General features: G+C 34.5%; 1 protein-coding gene across 3 annotated transcripts in view; it reads right to left on the bottom strand.

Moving 5' to 3' along the window:
• Nucleotides 1-18,228, bottom strand: part of LOC111509938 (uncharacterized) — a 122,350-nt gene that overhangs the window by 65,934 nt on the left and 38,188 nt on the right. For all 3 annotated transcript variants that reach the window (XM_074171194.1, XM_074171193.1, XM_074171195.1), the window contains exons 4-9: nucleotides 11,488-11,770; nucleotides 9,504-9,719; nucleotides 8,452-8,678; nucleotides 1,459-1,561; nucleotides 1,034-1,167; nucleotides 697-981 (exon numbers count right to left, since the gene is read on the bottom strand). In XM_074171194.1, coding sequence (XP_074027295.1) covers nucleotides 697-981; nucleotides 1,034-1,167; nucleotides 1,459-1,561; nucleotides 8,452-8,678; nucleotides 9,504-9,719; nucleotides 11,488-11,770 — 1,248 coding nt within the window. The remainder of the gene's footprint in view (nucleotides 1-696; nucleotides 982-1,033; nucleotides 1,168-1,458; nucleotides 1,562-8,451; nucleotides 8,679-9,503; nucleotides 9,720-11,487; nucleotides 11,771-18,228) is intronic.

The raw sequence follows: 18,228 nt of genomic DNA, 5'->3' as shown, positions 1-18,228 counted from the left end.
CAAGAGAATTAATTCCATTCTTAAAAATAACACTTTACACAAGTAGGTACGATACAAGAAAATGTGGTAACCTACATCAACCATACTCAAGATTAACCATTGGGCAAAACTCGCACATATATAAAGGTATTCTCTGCTATAATAGATTTATAGATTTGTTTAATAGCAAAATTGATCTTGCCGATCTGAGAATTTTCAAAAACTCCCTGCACAAGTATTTATAATCCAGGGCATTCTACTCGTTAGAGGAATTTCTGGAGACATGAACTAATATGTTGTAATTAAGTATAATTTTATATATGTCTGTATTTTGTTATTTATACTTCTTCACGTGCTGATTTTTATATGTAGACTAAATTCTAAATTTATATCATATATTGTGACGAGTCCAATAAGTTACACATTCTGTACTCCTTTTTGTAATAACTTCAGTGACGAATAAAGTTCTATTCTATTCTATTCCATTCTGAGTATCCACTGAGATATCACAGTTTAAAGTGGACTCATGAAAACGGATAACACTCAAAACAATGTCCTATGAATAATTTGAATAGAGAAACAGAAATTTTGAGTGAAGCAGATTCATTCATTAGGTATAACTGTTTTTCATAAATCCACAAATAAAGGAAAGAACTCTTCTTGCGAACTCATTTTGGGAACACACTGTTTATATAATTTTATTTTTAAAAAACATACCTTATAGAATAGAGATATTGCCAAATTTTTTCTATAGGTTGGAGAAGGATCTCCCACGACATTATCTGGTTGGATTTCTTGATGAAGTGATTGATATGCCCTGCGCAGTAAATTATTGTCAAACAATTTTTGTCCTATAATAAGGGTTTCAGTATTCTTAGCATGAACAAATTGTGGTTTGATTCCTCCATAGACTATGCGCGCCGATTTCACTGTGTTGTTAGTCAACTCTAACAGAAATCCAGCATTTACCATAGCATGAGAATTTTGAGCTCTCGGCATAATCTGAAAATAATTCACTTGAAACAACATATTGAACGGTAGATAGAATATGTACCTTGTAAGTCAAATATTTATAGTTCTTTCTCTTTGGTAAGACATTGAGAACGATATTTTTGATAACTCTTTTATTCATGTCCATTTTGATGAAGTCTTCTGGTGTGGTTAATATCTCATTATTATCGACATCAACTGAAAAAATGGTTTTTCATTTTAGAACATCATATTTCGAAAATTTGAAACAAGTACAGACATGTAAAAGTAAAAGTGAGAATTTTGGATTATTTATTTGTGAAATTATAAAACAACGATAAAAATAAAGAATTGAAAAATTCTCTTCAGTTGATTCTTCATTCATCATTTTTATTCATTTTTCTCTATAGTTATTCCTTATTTGGTAAATTTTAATTGTATTTTTCTTTGGTCAGTGATGGTTAAAAAGTTGGTATTGTTTCATTACTGAAAAGTTTGTTCAAATCTCACCTATTACCAGCGTAGCATTGAAAGTTTCCAATAATAAAAACACATCAGATGGAAATTCATTGTGTTTATGCTTGATCATCAAATTTCCTGCCAAGGTTCCGATCTGAAAAATAATAACCAAGCAGTGATTAGACTGACATTATTTTCGAATATATCCCAAATATACATAACAATATAAAAATAATTCTTTTATTTCCAATTTGAGAAACTACAGTATGAAATTGTAATAAAGTTAATTCACAAGTGATTGATCCACCTTCTTCTTTTTCAGTGCAGTCAGTGAACTCAGGTCATTCTTGCCCCCAAAAAATAAGTTGCAGTCCTCGTAGAACTGGTACCCTTTCAGTGAAAGAGCTTCTTGAAGCAAGAGCCGAATCGATCCCTCTACGAAACCATTCTTCACTTGGAATGATCGATCGCAGCTTGAGAAATGGTTCTAATGGAGATTCTGTGAAACATGTTTTTCCTTACGAATCAGTGGATAGTTGTCCTGAAAATCTACAGAAGAAAATTGGATTGGATAATTTAGGAAACACTTGCCACATGAATAGCATTTTACAAGTGTTGTTCATGACGAAGAATTTCAAGAACGAAGTTTTAATGATGAACGAGAACGGGAATGTTTCCTACTTATTCATCAAACTGAAACACCTGTTCATGCAGCTGCAGTTTCGTAAGAAGGTATCATTTTTCCCTCCAACCGATTTCCTGGAGTCTTTGAAGTCCACTAGATACTCGTTAGGACAACAAGAGGATTGTTCCCAATTCTTGGGGTTCTTGTTGAATACTCTTCGTGAGCAAAACAATAGCAAAATCAATACTCCTGACCGCTTTGGACTGAATGATTCCGTACAACCCATCTCGTCTTGTGTTTGTAAATCTTTTGCTGGAAAAATCCTCACTTGTTTACTTTGTGGTAAATGTTCAAGAAGTACCGAAAACTTATGTGAATTTCTGGAACTTCATCTAGCTTTTCCTAATACGACTAATAACCAGTTCGTGCAAAGCTTATTGTTAAATCATCTGAAAATGGAATTTTTAACAGGTGATGATCGACTGTATTGTCAAACATGCGCCAAACTAACTGACTGTTATGAGAAAACAAGTATAGCTGAGGCTCCAGTCAATCTAATAATAACACTGATGATTTTCAAACAAGACTCAACCTCTAACGGAAGCAAGAAACTCTGTGGAAGGTTCGAAATAGATGAACATTTCAACCTAGCAGACCACAATTATAATATTCATGCAGTCATTGTTTACTGTGGTTCTGGCGTTGAATTTGGTCATTATTACGTCTTGGTCAAAGAAGAAACGGACTGGTTTAAGTTTGACGATAGTCGTGTCACGAAGTGTTCTGGCGATGCATTGAATTTATTGGAGCCTCTGGAGACACCCTACATTTTTTTTCATAAGAGAGAGGATATTGTTCGATCAAGATCTTCAGATGATGTGATGCTGCAGGTTTTTTCGGTTTTTCCTGCAGCTAAAAAAGCAAATGCGCCACTGGAATCAATGAAGTCACCCCGGAGCGCCAATTGATTTTTATTTTTGTTTTTATTTTATTTTTATCGTTGTTTTAATAAAACTTTATTCTAATTTGGAAAAAAATTAAAGCCTATCTAAGTGAGATTTGGTGTAAAATGTAAAATATACAATTTGACCAGAACTTTTAATAGAAACAAATCAGTCTCATAGCTTTACTACTTTATATTGAATATTTCAGCCGTAAACAAAAACAGAACCCATAATACGGTGATAAGGCCTGTAATATAGCGAAATGATGAACTTGAGTCAGATTTATTTAGCATTTGCAGTCAATAAATATAGTCTTGATATCAAAAAGGTTAGGCTGGTTCAATAGCCAGAAGGGCACTCAACAGACGGAAAGGCATTAATAAACTTCTTCCTTATACAGGGCTTTTCATGATGAGCGTTAATTAGCCGTTTCTGACAAACTATTTAACGGATCAACCTGAAAATTTCACAGTATGCATAAATCAATGATCTTGGATCAAGAATCTTCACTCCGAGTCATATTTTCATTTGCCTCATACAGGGTCTTCAAAAAATGCAGATACTTTGATCTCATGAAAAAATTAGTGGAACTCAATTTATTCAAATGGAACACCCTGTATATTTCAACATTTTTGAGCTTCACATCCAATTTTAGATTAACTTTGTTCAGATAATACTATTTCTATTTTAAACCGTTTTCGAGATAAACTGTTTCAAACGGAAACTGACGTGGTTTTCTTGCTCGTTTTTTTGAATTCATCACTTATTTTGGATATTCAACATTTTTTTTATACTGAGTAATATTTCTTTCTGATCCAGTTTTTTAACTGTCTCAGATCAGTCAATTTGAAATTGGTATGTACCTACCTTAGAAAAAGTTACAATTTGTATACATTGAGGTATTGGTCTCTAACGTACAACAGTACACATTAATATTTTTTAATAGTTTGCTTTGGAAAAATAAATAAACCAATTATTTAACGTCAGACCTTCGTTAGTGGTTTTGACTGATTGTGATAGCTACCAATTATAATAGAATAATGTCAAGATTAGGTTACAGTAATGAAGATTTCTTGAATTTATTAATAATTTATGGTGAGTGCAATAGAATTAATTGCAAGTAGAACATGCCGAGTATTTCATGAAAGATATCCACAACTTCCGAAGCCGAATAATAATGTGATAAATCGATTACTGAAAAACTGTAGGTTGAATGGAACCTTTCGTCCAAAAATAATTCGTAAGAAGACTGAAGTGGATGATGATGACAATGGTATAACAGTTTTGGGATACTTTCATGCATTTCCAAATGCTTCTCTGCACGAGGCTGAAAGGGAGATAGGTATACCCTACGTGACAATTTGTCGAATTCTTAATAAGCATAAATGGCATCCCTATAAGTTCTACTGTGTCCAACATTTGAAAGAGACTGATTTACCTCGTAGAGTGGAATTCTTTGAATGGTTACTTGTCAAGACTCAAGGGGATGAACATTTCCTTGACAATATCATATGGACAGATGAGGCCAAGTTCACAAAAAATGGAGTTTTCAATAGACACAACAGTCATTATTGAGCGCCAGAAAATCCCCATGTTGTCCGCCAAAGGAGTTTTCAAGAAAGATGGCAAGATGTGCCATAAAGAATGAGTCAATTTTTTATGTCGAGTTTTATGATGATAATTTGAATGCATCAAAATATGAAGATTTACTGAGGAATGGAATTCAAATGATTTTAAATAATAGACCAGGAAGAGAACGTGTATGGTACCAAATGGATGGTGCTCCACCCCAAAATTCTCATTCAGTCAGCGAAGCTTCAACCGAAATCTTCGAAGACAGATGGATTAGTAATAATGGACCTTTTCGTTGGCCTCCTAGAACACCAGATGGCAATCCATTTGATTATTTCGTGTGGGGTTTCATTAAAAATATGGTTAACTTCACTCCAATAACAACAATGGAAGATATGAAATCGAGAGTTACAACTGCTTTCAATAGTTTGACTCCAGACTTGATCAGAAACGCTAATACACATGACAATCTTTTGAAGAGAATACATGTTTGTTTAAGTAGAGGTGGATATGTGTTTGAACATATTCTGAAATACACTGACGATTAAATTAACTCATTAATTTATTTTCAGTTCGTGTTTCAGCGTTAATAAAACTATTGTTTGAAGAGAAGTTTCATTCGATGGTTGAGGAGTATTTTAATAATTATCTTTTCATTGTATTATCTGTGACTAATTGAGAAACATCAAACGAAATATGTTTTACAAAAATGAGTGATGAACAAGGAAACCATGTCAATTTCCGTTTGAAACAGTTTATTTCGAAAACGGTTCAAAATAGAAATATTATCATCTGAACAAAGTTAATCTAGAATTGGATGTAGAGCTCCAAAATGTTGAAATATACAGGGTGTTCCATTTGAAAAAATTGAGTTCCACTCATTCTGCATTTTTTGAAGACCCAGTATGAGGCAAATGAAAATATGGCGCGGAGTGAAGACCTCATAGTATCACTCCACTTCCTTTCGAATTTGATCGTTTTAGTGCAAAAGATTTCAAAATAATCAGCATTTATAAAAGTTCATGTTTGGTAAAAAAAATATCGAAATTAATTTATATCTTCCAAACGGTAATAGATAGGTATAGGAAAATAGTATATGAATTTGTTGATAAAGTGATAATGAATCATAATATGATATTATATACAGGGTGTTCCATTTGAAAAATCAAAGAAGCCGCTACTTTATAGTAGAAGCGACAACGCCGCTTCGTCTAAAATATTTTAGGCGGGTGGGTCATATTGACTTATGCATACTGTGGAATTTTTAGGTTGATCCGTTGAATAGTTTGCCAGAAACGGCTAATAACCGCTCATCATGAAAAGCCCTGTATAGCCTGTCGCACTCCTCGTGACATTACCTCATTTTGAACTTTGTCTCATCCTTGTTTTGAACTCTTCACATTTGCGCAAGACCAAATATCTTGGAAAGTTCCACTATTTTTAGAGATAGATACTCAATCATATGGACTCCCAGATGTCTTTACCGTTGAAGTTTCTTTGATTTTTCTCATTCCTTTTATTATTTACGTTCAAAAGATTTATTTAAGTGGTGTTTTTTCGATAGCTTTGAAGGATTTAAACATCAGCTGCCGAAATGCGGTTACAAAAGTACCCGATTTAGACCAGAGTGGTCTTAAGTTGTTCAACATCTGGAGTCATCACCGTTGCATATTTGTATACAAACTGAATACTGGTACTTCAATTACTAACCAGTAAAAGCTTTTTCTATACGTATTGGTAGGTTTGGTGTATCTCATGAAAAGTAGTTGTGTTTTCTTCAGTTTGGCCTCACTAATACTCGAAAATTATTTTTGATGGAACTGGCCAGTCTTTACGAGCTCTTCAAATAATAACGTATAGTTCTTCCGTTAGTGTTGTTAGTTCACTCACCAAAGCTTTTGCCCGACGGGACGACCAGTATAACTTGACAAGAATTCCACTACAACTCTGTAGGTAACAGAAAGAGATTAAGGAAACCCTAAAGTCCATAGAGCTAGTTATGAATGGAATTGCTAAAGGCAGGGCGGTGATTATAAAAACAACCCCACCCAAACTTCATTCACTCATTGAATTGCATAAAACTGACTCCTCAATAAGACCTGTGGTGTCGTTTGTAATTTGTAACGGCTCCGTCTATAAAATTTAAAAATTACACAAAACGCGCGTCGAGAATAGTACTGAATTTCTAGTGATTGGAAAAAGTAAACACTAAAAAAAAAACAATGCCCTAATATGTGGTCAAGATACATTTATACAATATAGAGGAATTCATTATTGACCCGCGAATGGTTGAAAAAGTTCATCTAGCAAAGAATGGGAATATAAGTATAGATGTCTGATTTTTGATACATGATGGTAGTAGGTTATAAAACTGGCTTCCAGCTTATATATGCGATTTTCTATACCGACTCCTATTCAACTTTGTAGTGAGAAGGTTACCACAACCTATCGTACGACACACATCCATTTTTCGTGGATTTATTGACATTGATGTATATAGGTGTACTTTGTAGACATAAATGCAAATTAGAGGTAATAAGTCTCTCCTCAAGAAAGTCTTCACAAAATTCATTATGTTTCAAAAACTTTTTGGAATTATGAACAAAATATCAACAGCTTTTCTCCATACTATAACATTCCAACTTGAAATACTCAAAATCATAGTACATAGCAATCAGATTATGTCAATGTTTTGAATTCGAAATGGATTTTATTTAGTTTTTTACAAATAGAATCAATTCGAGCAATTAAGAATCTACTATCGTATCCAGAAATTTTGCTGTGTTTTTCAAAATCCATGAGACAATACAGTACAATACAGTACAGAGCAAATGCTCTGTACTGTGCCCCAATTGTTCGCGTCTCCAGATTCTACCTCATAGGTGGTGGGTAAAAGGGTCGATAATGAATTATTTATATCATAGCAGTGTTACGAAAATGATAAAATATGTGAATAAAAAATATATAATAGAAATTTAGGCATAATGATTCGGTTTCATCGTATTCTTACGAGTATTTGTCGGACGGTAGCCGGTAGGTTCGACGTGGGTGCTTTGTTCACTCACTCGAATCGATCGCCGTGTTGGTCGCTGGTTCAAACTCCAGGCTGAACGATCGATTTTCACTTGCTATCGTCCAACCCGTGTTAGGAATCACACGTTAAAAGGTAAGACCCCGTTAGTCCTTAGCTCGCACAAGTTTCAGCTTCTGAAGGTTGTCGTTCGTAGGGGTGCGACAGCTGGTTAACGAAAAAACAGATTTTAAACAGATTCAAGAACACGGTCAACTTCGGAGCGCTGTAAAACCCACATAAATCAATGAAATTAAACAAATGTGTGGTGGAAATCTTTCGATGAAAAACCCTACATAAGATTGCTCTGATGTCATTTTATTGTAAAACGACCATTAAAAAGTTAAAACGCCCAAAGAAAATGTATTAAAAATAAAAAAATTATTTTTGTTTATAATTTTTTTATTTTCTATTTTGCGATGAAGAGTAATAGGAATTAAAAGCAGATAGTTGTTGGTTCACAGATGGATCAAAAACACCTTCCGGTTGTGGTGCAGGTGTTTTCAGTCGCAGACCCAGGACAGAGATATCAACCTGCCTAGGAATCTCCTAGCGAGCAACATCAAAATTGGTAGCAAATTGCCAAAAACGACTCTCCACGATACAAGATGGCGGGAGGGGTTGCGACTCCACAAACTCAAACATAAGCTTATACTAACCCCCCTATACACCAAAAAATAAAATTGTATCCTTTGAAAAACGCCCGCTAAGGCCTAAAAACATTTCAATGAACTAAAATAGATTTCCTAATAAACCCAAAATAGGCAAATACGAACTCAACGACGAACGATATCGGGGCAGCTGCTAGTACATTTCAAATACAAGTTACTTACATTTCTTACTGGAACACTTGCTATCAAATCGATGTGATCCCTCAATACCGATAAATATGAAAATTGTTTCATCTGACTTGAAATTTGTTTAAAAATTTTCATTGTTTTTGTTAATGAAAGATTCCCTCCAAGTGTTAAAGTGTCATCATCCACGGAATAAGTAATTAGTTCCAATACACTAGTTACGTCAATGTAGATGTTTGGAAGGCCATTATGTTTGTAAACACCTGAAATGTATAATGATCACTCTTTTTTTATGTGAGAAATGATAGTCCGGATCATAAAGAGTTCAAAGGCACATGCTCGTAGATATTGTAGATAAAAAATACAGAACAAGGATCTAACTACTATACAACAGATAAAACAACACAAAAATGTACTGCATTCACATACATAGGTCACCAAACCAAAAAATTAACAAACATTTTCAAACCCTTGAACATCAACATCACTTATAGGCCGAACACGGCAATAACAGAAAAAATAAACAGCTATGAAAAAAAGAAGACGAAAACCTGAACGGAGATACAGAATAAAATGCTCGGACTGCAACAGATTATATATCAGCCAAACCAAGAAAAAACTGATCCCAAGGAGCACAAAAAAGCATACATAAATCCAATAACATATAAATCAAACCTCGCAACACACGCTATACAAAACAAACATAAGTTTTCCCCACCAGAAAATATCAAACTCATAAAACAAGTCATTAAAGGAAACCGTACATTCAATATACTACACAATACAATACACTTTCCTAGCAACAGTGAACCTAGAGAAACACCAACACAAAGGATATTATCTGAACTAACCCAAGTACAGGCAAATTTAAAGAGTCACCCGAATGAAAGGAGAGGACAAATACTTACACTAAGGCGTTCTAACCGTATAAAAAAAGATAAAACGTTCAGTTTGAGTGGAGCCATGAAGATTATAGCACAGTCTGCTATCGAAAGCACTCGCATATAATAATCAGAAGTTATTAAAGCTTCAAATCCTATTTGTGAACAAATGTCAATATAAACATTCTGTTACTCAACAAAGTTTACCTCTTGCCGTGTTACCAGCAACTAATTTATAATTTGTGGTTTGCGATATTCTTAGAATTTGAAGTAGGTTTTTCAGATTATGAACCTTCAGCCATCTCGACTCTTTGAGCTCAATGTAGAAATTTTCCAATTTTTCTTTCGTACAAACTGTATTGCATGTTTGAGAGCATCCTTTCCGTTGGCATGGTTGTACGTCCTCAATATCGTCAACTGCATCTGAAAATGAAATAATTAAAGTTATACTTCCTTTCCTTCATGAATTAAATCACGAATCGAGGAATTTTTCAATTCAGTTTAGGAATGAATGGTTAATATTTTTTAAGGTATCAACAGATTATTTGATTCCAGGTGGGCAGAATAAATTTGGTAATAGAAAAATCTGCAATATTCTTCATTACTTGAATATACGGAAGTCAATATAAATTTATATTAACGCTTTGCACATCGTATTCAATGAATACACCGACACATCAATGATTTTTAGGGACTACAAAGTTATTTTCCATAATCTTCAAAACATACGGTTTCCCTTTCTTTCGTAAGATCGCATTCTTTCGCCCTTCTCCAAGATTCACGAGTATATATGCATCATAGATTTCGAAAATATTTTTTTTTATCAGCTGCTCCTTCAGTCTGATCAATAAACTTTTTCTGCTTTCTACTCCTCCCATCCTAGTTTCCAGGAAGTTTTCTCTCATATTCCCTAAAACTTGTTGAGGTTCAGTGTGTATCTCATTTTATACGAAATCAGAATCTTTGAATCACTGTCTTTTTGAAAGGTAGAGGATGTACCAATATAGTTAGTTACTTTCTGGGAAAAAACAGTTTTGCCATTCTACATCCCAATCTTTATTGAAAAAAATGTTTCAACATAAACTTATCTGTGTTTGGAAGAAACATGAATTGCAGTTATGTTTCTGATAGTATTTTTACTCTCCTCTTTTTGCTTCAAGGAAATTGGAAGTACAGTCCTGTCACTTTTAGTTATTGAAAATGGTGGGAGCTGCCAGAAAAAATATTTCGAAACTAAAACACCGCAAAACATACAATACAACATAGTGTACAAGTTGAACTGTAAAAGCTGTCCCAAATGCTATGTTGATCAAACCGGACGATATTTTGAAACCCGAGTTTCAGTGCACAGGAGAGACTCCACAACCCTTGTTATTAATCACTAGAAGGGATGTCGATGGCCGTAATATCGCATATTTCAATTGAACCAGAAAATACCTGAATAATTTCTCTTTTTTCATTCTCATTTTTTCAGTCAATGATTAAGACAGACACCATCGTATCAGTATCATACGAGTAGTTAAGACTAGGCGGAGCTCTATACATGAGAACAATACTCCAAAGAAGGCCTGATCTGAGCTTTAAAAAACATCAAAGTTGCTGAGGTGTTTTCTGGTTCGAAACAGTGAGTGTTCCAAGCTTTTGAAAAGCAGCCTTTGCAATTCCAGCGACATGATTATGCCAAGACATATTGGTGTCCATTTCAACCCCCAACAAATTAACGAAGCAGAAAGTGTTTTCATTCACATTATGTATCTAACAGGTCTGATTATTTGAAAATAGTAATATTTTCAACACGAAGAAACTACTTTTCGGTGAGTAATTTATTTGAGAATATAACAGTTGAGTTTTGTGAGAGGTTATTAGTGAAAATTCATTGTTTTGGATTCGAAACGTTGGCAAGAAAACAAAAGAGTTTTTAGGAAAAATTGATCCTGTCTCACAACTAACCCTCCTTAAGAAGAATTATTGGATCACTAAAACAGTTAACTGTTATTACTTTTTTTCTAAAAATTTGTCAAAAAAAAATTCCAAACAGAAATTGAATGTTAAAATAAGTTTTCAGAGTGAAAAAACAGAATTTTCAATTATTTTTTGTACTAATACTAGAGCTATATTATAGCCCTATATTCAGTTTGCCAAATAAATATAACAAATAATTCGTTTACTACAGGTATTTAACAAAACTTACCAATTTCACTTGCAAGTTTTTTGAAAGCAGTTAGTATAGGTCTATAACCTGTACAGCGGCATATATTTCCTCCGAATGAATTTTCAATTTCCTCCTTCGTTTTAGGTCCTGATTCAGTCAAAGCGAAAATATTCATGACCATACCAGATGAACAAAATCCGCATTGGCTTCCATTGTTATCTGCCAGCAGTTTTTGTAAGGGGTGTAAACCTATCAATGGATTTCCGATTCCTTCATTCGTATGGATTTTCCAGCCATGGCAGGACAGGATGGAGACAAGACACTTGAAATAACAAGATATCGAAAAATGATAAAAATGAAAAATCTGCTTTTTTTAATAGATTAACATTGTTTTTTGCTCATTTAATGCAAATCCTTGATGTTCATTTTACTAATTTAGATAAAAATTGTCATATAACTGCTTCAAACATGGTGTTGAATTGGCTCAAAAAGTGGTTCAAATTCAGAACTGTCACAAAAATTGATTGTAAAAATAATTATTATCACAGCGCAGTTAAATACGAGGTAGGAACTTTGCGCAAAATATGTTTCTTCAAGCATAAAAATACTCTTCATTGATAAATGAAGAGTACGAAAAGTATGAAAAATTTCTACTGAAGCTGGCGATCACAAATATGATATAAGAGGAGACAAAATAAGCTACCCAGAACCAAAAAAACATCAAGACAACAATGTGCAAACTATCTTTGACCTCGACTTCACAACATGGTACCTGAAACCATTAAAAAATATATTCTCCTAGTTCATATATAAATGAAATAAAACTTTGGATTATGCTTAATGAAAGGAAAATCTTCCATGAAGCGGTGAATCAAAACTCTCAAAAAGCTCGAACTAAGAAAACAAGATAAAAATTATACATATTTTACATTCTCCCTATTGTGACACGAAATCATGATAATAAAAAACACGAAGCACAACTGAATATGGCAAATTACCATCTATGACAACTTAACCAATTATGAAATACACCCAATTATGACGGCATACCCAACTATGACAATACTTCCAACTACAACAACACACCCAACTATGTCAACACCAAATATGGCTCACATCTGAACAATGTATATCATTTTCGTCGTGACGAACACATAATAAAAAGCACACTACATATTGGATCTTGACTATTAACTCAATCTTAGTCTCAAAACTGTCTCATGGAAAAGAAAAAGTGTGGCTTTTAACCCCGGGCCTGGGTTGGTTGTCACTATATCTGGGGCAGGTAGTCACTAGGTAATTAAGGGGTATAAAAAACATTCAAATGAATATTTTCATTGGAAGTGGAATAATATACGTAATTAATCATATCCAAAAAGAGAAAAATAGTCTTATTTGTAGAAAAAAAGCATATTTGCTCTAAGTGAATAACTTCCTTCTGGTTAATACCAAAAATACCTATCAGGCCGCAGTGCTTATAAACTAAAAATACCCTATGAATATTACTGGAGTTTTTTCCCAACACCAAATCGTTATTTTTACACCTCGACACGTGTTTCGATCACCAAGTGATCATCTTCAAGAGGAAGATAAAACTAATAACTACTCAAAATTAAAGCTACTTATACTAATCAGGTACATCATACAGGTAGGTAATCAGTAATACCACCCATACAAGTGTACCACCCTAAATTAATTTTACAATTGGCCTTTCTATTATTTACAATATGTCCTTATGTATGTTTAAATGTAACATCTATATGTAGAACAATTTTCAGCTATATAAAATTAGTTTCACAATATTGCCCATCTAAATATATTTACAATGTGTCTTTTTGTAGTGATCAGTAAACCCAACAATATTATTTCAACAAGCTATATAGTATGCTATTTGGTATTGGTCCGTTGTCGTTATTCATAATATTATTATGTTTACTTATTTCCACACTCTCATAAGCATCTAGTTGCATGTTGTTATTAACTTGTCTAACTAATCTTAAAGAACTGAAGTCTATGGAATGGTTTTGTTGCAAAATATGATGGGCGACTGCTGATTTTTCAAATCTTCCATATTTTAAGTGTGTTGTGTTTCTTATATCTCACTTTAATAGATCTTTTTGTCTGTCCATAATATTTTGCATCGCAGTCGTTACATTCAATTTCGTAAATTCCAGACTTTTCCGAATTCTCGACTTTGTCTTTTGGACTTCCCAAAAGGTTCTGCAGTGTATGACTTGTTTTAAAAACCACCTTCATACCTAGTTCCTTGAAGATTTGCCTATACCTTTGATAACCAATTTTTTGTTGATGGTATTGATAACACCGTGTGATACTAACAATGAAAACGTCGTGAAGTAATTTGAATCTTTTAATTTTAATTTCTTGTTAATAATTTATAATTTTCATCTCGTGTTAATAGTTCATTTTTTTATTTTTGATTGTTGCTTGTATTTTATTTCATTGTAATTTCAGTTCATTGTAATTTCCACTTCATTGTTATCTACTCATTTTGTCAATAAGAATAATTATTCTTGGACAATAAAGTACAGTTTGATTGATTGATTGATTGTTTTTTGCTTGATATAATTGTTATTTTTCAGCTAATCTATTTGATATTTATTGATTCTTTCAAAAATTTCAAATCAATTTATATGATACTAGACAATGGAAGTACGAACCAATGAAATGCAAATGTAGAAAACTCTTCCAAATTTGAAAATAAATTGTTTGATAACCTCTCGACATATATAGATAGAACTATCTCAAAATTATCTCAATTGTAGAATCCAAGAGTTGAATTCAATAAAATTCGTCATTGAATCAATTTGTGTTCATTAACAACATTTGTCATGTTAACAATTCTTAAGATGACATCATGTGTCATGACGTTGACAGTGTATTGATTTTTCAAGGCAATATCTGGAATAAAAACTTTACGTTCAGCTGAGCAGGATTTAAAGAAAATTGGACAATGGCTCGATAATATCGAATCAAGTCTGAACAAAAAACAAAATCTGAGCAAATCTGAGCAAAAAACAAAATCAATCACTTTTCTTTTCCAATCAATCGACCAATCAAAAAAACAAACAAATACTTGAAAACACTTTCCCAACACCAGAACAATAATTACGGTCTCTCGACGCGCAGTTTACTAACCAAGTTAGCGTCCTCAGATCATTATGTCTAAATTCTACTAATATGTTAGTGTCGTGGCCTTATTACTACCTGTTAGTAGTACCTAACCACACCGGTTAGTATTACCTATGTGTATCTGTAGAGTAGGGAGGGTGAGTGTAGAACCACAGCACTTAGGCCACATGTGACCCATTGAACATCCTCCCGAGGAGTTGTCCTTCTAGGATATCGGCCATCCTGTCCTTTTCAGGAAGGTGGACAGGTCACTGGGACACATATCCTTCATATCTGCTGGTGTAGACCAAGACTCACCAAACACACTCTCTAATTGATGATTCCGGACACTCGCATAGAACATGCCTGACAGTTTCATCTTCGTGTTCACACATCCTGCATAGAGGTGTGTCCATTAGCCCCATATTATGGAGGTGTTTCTTTAGTTGACAGTGGCTAGTCAGAAATCCTACTGTTGAGCGTAGATGTTTCCTGGTCATCGCCAGATATTTCTTCGGCACCAGCTTCCCAGGGTCGCTCAGGGTGATCCTGGCAAGATTGCATCCTTTAATTTCATCCCATCTCTTTAGGGATTGAGCATGGGTGTAACGTTTGGCTAGTTCCGCAATTATCGAAGTCATCAGGCTGTAGGTGCCACTGGATCCTAAAATTCTTAGTCCAACCGCTTCCTTGGCTAAAGCGTCAGCGATGCGATTACCTTTACTTATATCGTGCCCTTTAACCCACCTCAGAATAATGCTATTATCTACCGGGGTTTTGGCTAAATCTTGGTGGTACTCTAGTACTAGCCCTGAGGTAGCACGTTGTCTGTTCAAGGCAAATAGGGCTTTTTGCTATCAGTGATGACTGTTATGTTTTTGCCAGAAATTCCTTTCCTGTTTATTTCTTTCGTGGCGATTGAGATTACCTAACTACTACCTATTTTTTATTATATCTAATTTCTTATGTATTTCCTCTATGATAGTGACTATTCCCTAAATTTTTTTATCTTATATTTATTCGTTTTTCATTTAGAATTATTACGTATGATACTAAAAAAAAGGCTGTTCGAAATAGGACCTTTGTCGCTATTCTGAGAACTCATTCCGCACTTTTCCATTTTCAAGCTTTCGAAGGCATCGAGAAACCTGTTGTCATGTACCGGTCTCAGCAATTTCAAACATTTCTCACTTATTCTATGATCATTCTCTATGGCATGTTGAGCGACACTAGATTTATCCGGTCTATGAAAGCGAACATGCGAAACATGTTCCTTGTAGCGAGCTGAAATAATCCGTTTGGTTTGACCAACATATTTCTAATCATAAGCCTCGCAGCTCATTTCGTAAATCCCAGAGTTTTCTTTCGTCTTTCGTCTTGTCTTTCGGACTGTCCAACACTTGTTGAAGTGTACGTGCAGTTTTGAAAGCCAATTTTTTAAAAATTCTCGATAGATTTTCTTCAGTTTTGAATTTTTGAATGATTGAGAATGCATTCATTTTTTTGCAGTTGAGTCTTCATATGCTTTAATTTCTTTTTTTAAAAAAAGTGTGTGTATACAACTAATAAGAGTTTGTGATAAAAAAATATCTTTTTAATAACTGTTTATAATAATTTGTTTTGAAAACTACTGCAGTCATAATTATTACAAGGTACAAAGACTCACGTGATATAATTATCTGCATAAACATGCATATTTATAAAAATGATAAAAGTAAGTTTTATTCGTTAGCCAATTTCAAATTATCATCAAGCAATTAATCAGTATTCACGAAAATGTTGGTACTTGATTATTTAAAAATATTATGTAACGTATATCAGTAATGACATAAACATTATATTTTCAGCCTAAACAAATTATGAATCTGAGATATACTCTTCACTCTATTAGCCAATTCATATTATTGTTTGAACTTTCAGCAGAGGAGATTCTTGATTTTTTCTGTCGATAATGCAACAAAAGGTACAAATATTTATGAAGCTATAAGGTGGTATCAGATTATAGAGAATTGGTAAATGTTCTGATAGGGCCGAAGCTATAGAAGGATCAATTCAGGAATTTAATTCAATTAGATAGTAAAAAACTATATCAGTTGTACTGTTCACCAAGTCAAATGATTTGAAATTCCCATATGCAGGTGCTGCATATAGGGACTTGTGAAATCACACCATTATGCGTTGATTGAGTGCTAGACTGAAAACTGTTTATAATGTTTTATGTTCTCTGCAAGGAAATCCCTTTTTTTGAAATTGATAGGTAACAGATCAGACTTTACATATTTGAATTCAGAGTATTCAAAAGAAGAAGTAGAATATTACGAATTTATATAGTTATGTTTAAGTTTGACATAGTTTCTAGTTCCACGTACAATTCATGTCGAACTGTAAGCAGAACTGACCTTAAACTGGATTTATATGTGGATGGATACCTACATCATTCAACAACACGTGCAATTGAAAGAATTGTTTTATCAGGATGGGTGTTCTGTTCGGGCAACGTACGCGCGCTTTGGCAATTTTACGGTCGCCATAATCGTCCTATCGAGAGGACTATTCGCAATGTCGTGGATAAATTTGAGTCCACTAGTTCACTAAACGATCGACCAACATCTATACTTTGACAAAATGCAAGATCTGTCGAAAACATTGCCTGTGTTTGTGAGAGTGTGCAGGAAAATCCGAGGCAGTCGATTTTGCGTCGCTCATAAGAGCTCGGCCTTTCGCAAACCACAATTTGTCGAATTTTGCGAAGTGCGTGGAAGTGACACGAGGTGTGTTAGCTGAATGGGCTCTGACTTTATCCTTCCAACTGTCAACTACGAACTGCCTTATAAAGTACTGTTCCCGAGTAGAGAGGAATGGATCCTCCGCGAGAAGGAAATATTAAGAGCAGAGAGTTGTTGGTTCACAGATGGATCAAAAACACCTTCCGGTTCCGGTGCAGGTGTTTTTAGTCGCAGACCCACGACAGAGATATCATCCTGCCTAGGAACCTATACGATTGGATTTCAAGCGGAAATTTACGCTGTTGAATTGTGTGCGGAGAGATTGGAAGAATCCAACCTCACGCACAAGTCAAAAAAATATTGTTGGACAGTCAAGCGGCGTTGGAAGCTCTTGGCTCCTACCGAGCAACGTCTAAATTGATAGCAAATTGCCAAAAACGATTCTCCTCAATAGGAAAGACTCAATAGATTTCCTCTGGCCTTCCAGGCCAGAGAGTCCTCTATTGAGAAGGCCTCTCATTGGCATTGCTTTAGGCTTTGCCAAACAAAGATTAAACACCTGTATGGCAAGAAGATTTATGGACTTCTGGCAGCATCTTCCAAGATTGGCTCACTCCAAGGCGTTTATTCACCCTTCGAAGCTTGATACCAAATAGTTGTAAGACTACAGTAGGGATGAACTACGATGTCTAACAGGCCTACTAACAGGTCACTGTCATTTGAATCATCATATGCAGCGACTCGGACCATCGGAAGACGGTGTGTCGCCTCTGTTTGGAAAATGAGGAAACATCAGATCACATACTTTGTGCCTGGGGACCGCTGGGGACCGAATCAGGATTTTAGAGTTCGGCAGAGCCGTACTCATACCATCTGACCTGAAAGACCACTCACCATATAAACTATTCGGCTTCGTTAAGAAGCT

This window comes from Leptinotarsa decemlineata, unplaced genomic scaffold (assembly GCF_025532065.1).
Source record: "Leptinotarsa decemlineata unplaced genomic scaffold, Ldec_3_MD MMD2_tig00000010_RagTag_RagTag, whole genome shotgun sequence".
Lineage (NCBI taxonomy): Eukaryota > Metazoa > Arthropoda > Insecta > Coleoptera > Chrysomelidae > Leptinotarsa > Leptinotarsa decemlineata.
The sequence above is the reverse complement of the archived record's forward strand: the minus strand, read 5'-3'. Positions and strand labels throughout refer to the sequence as shown.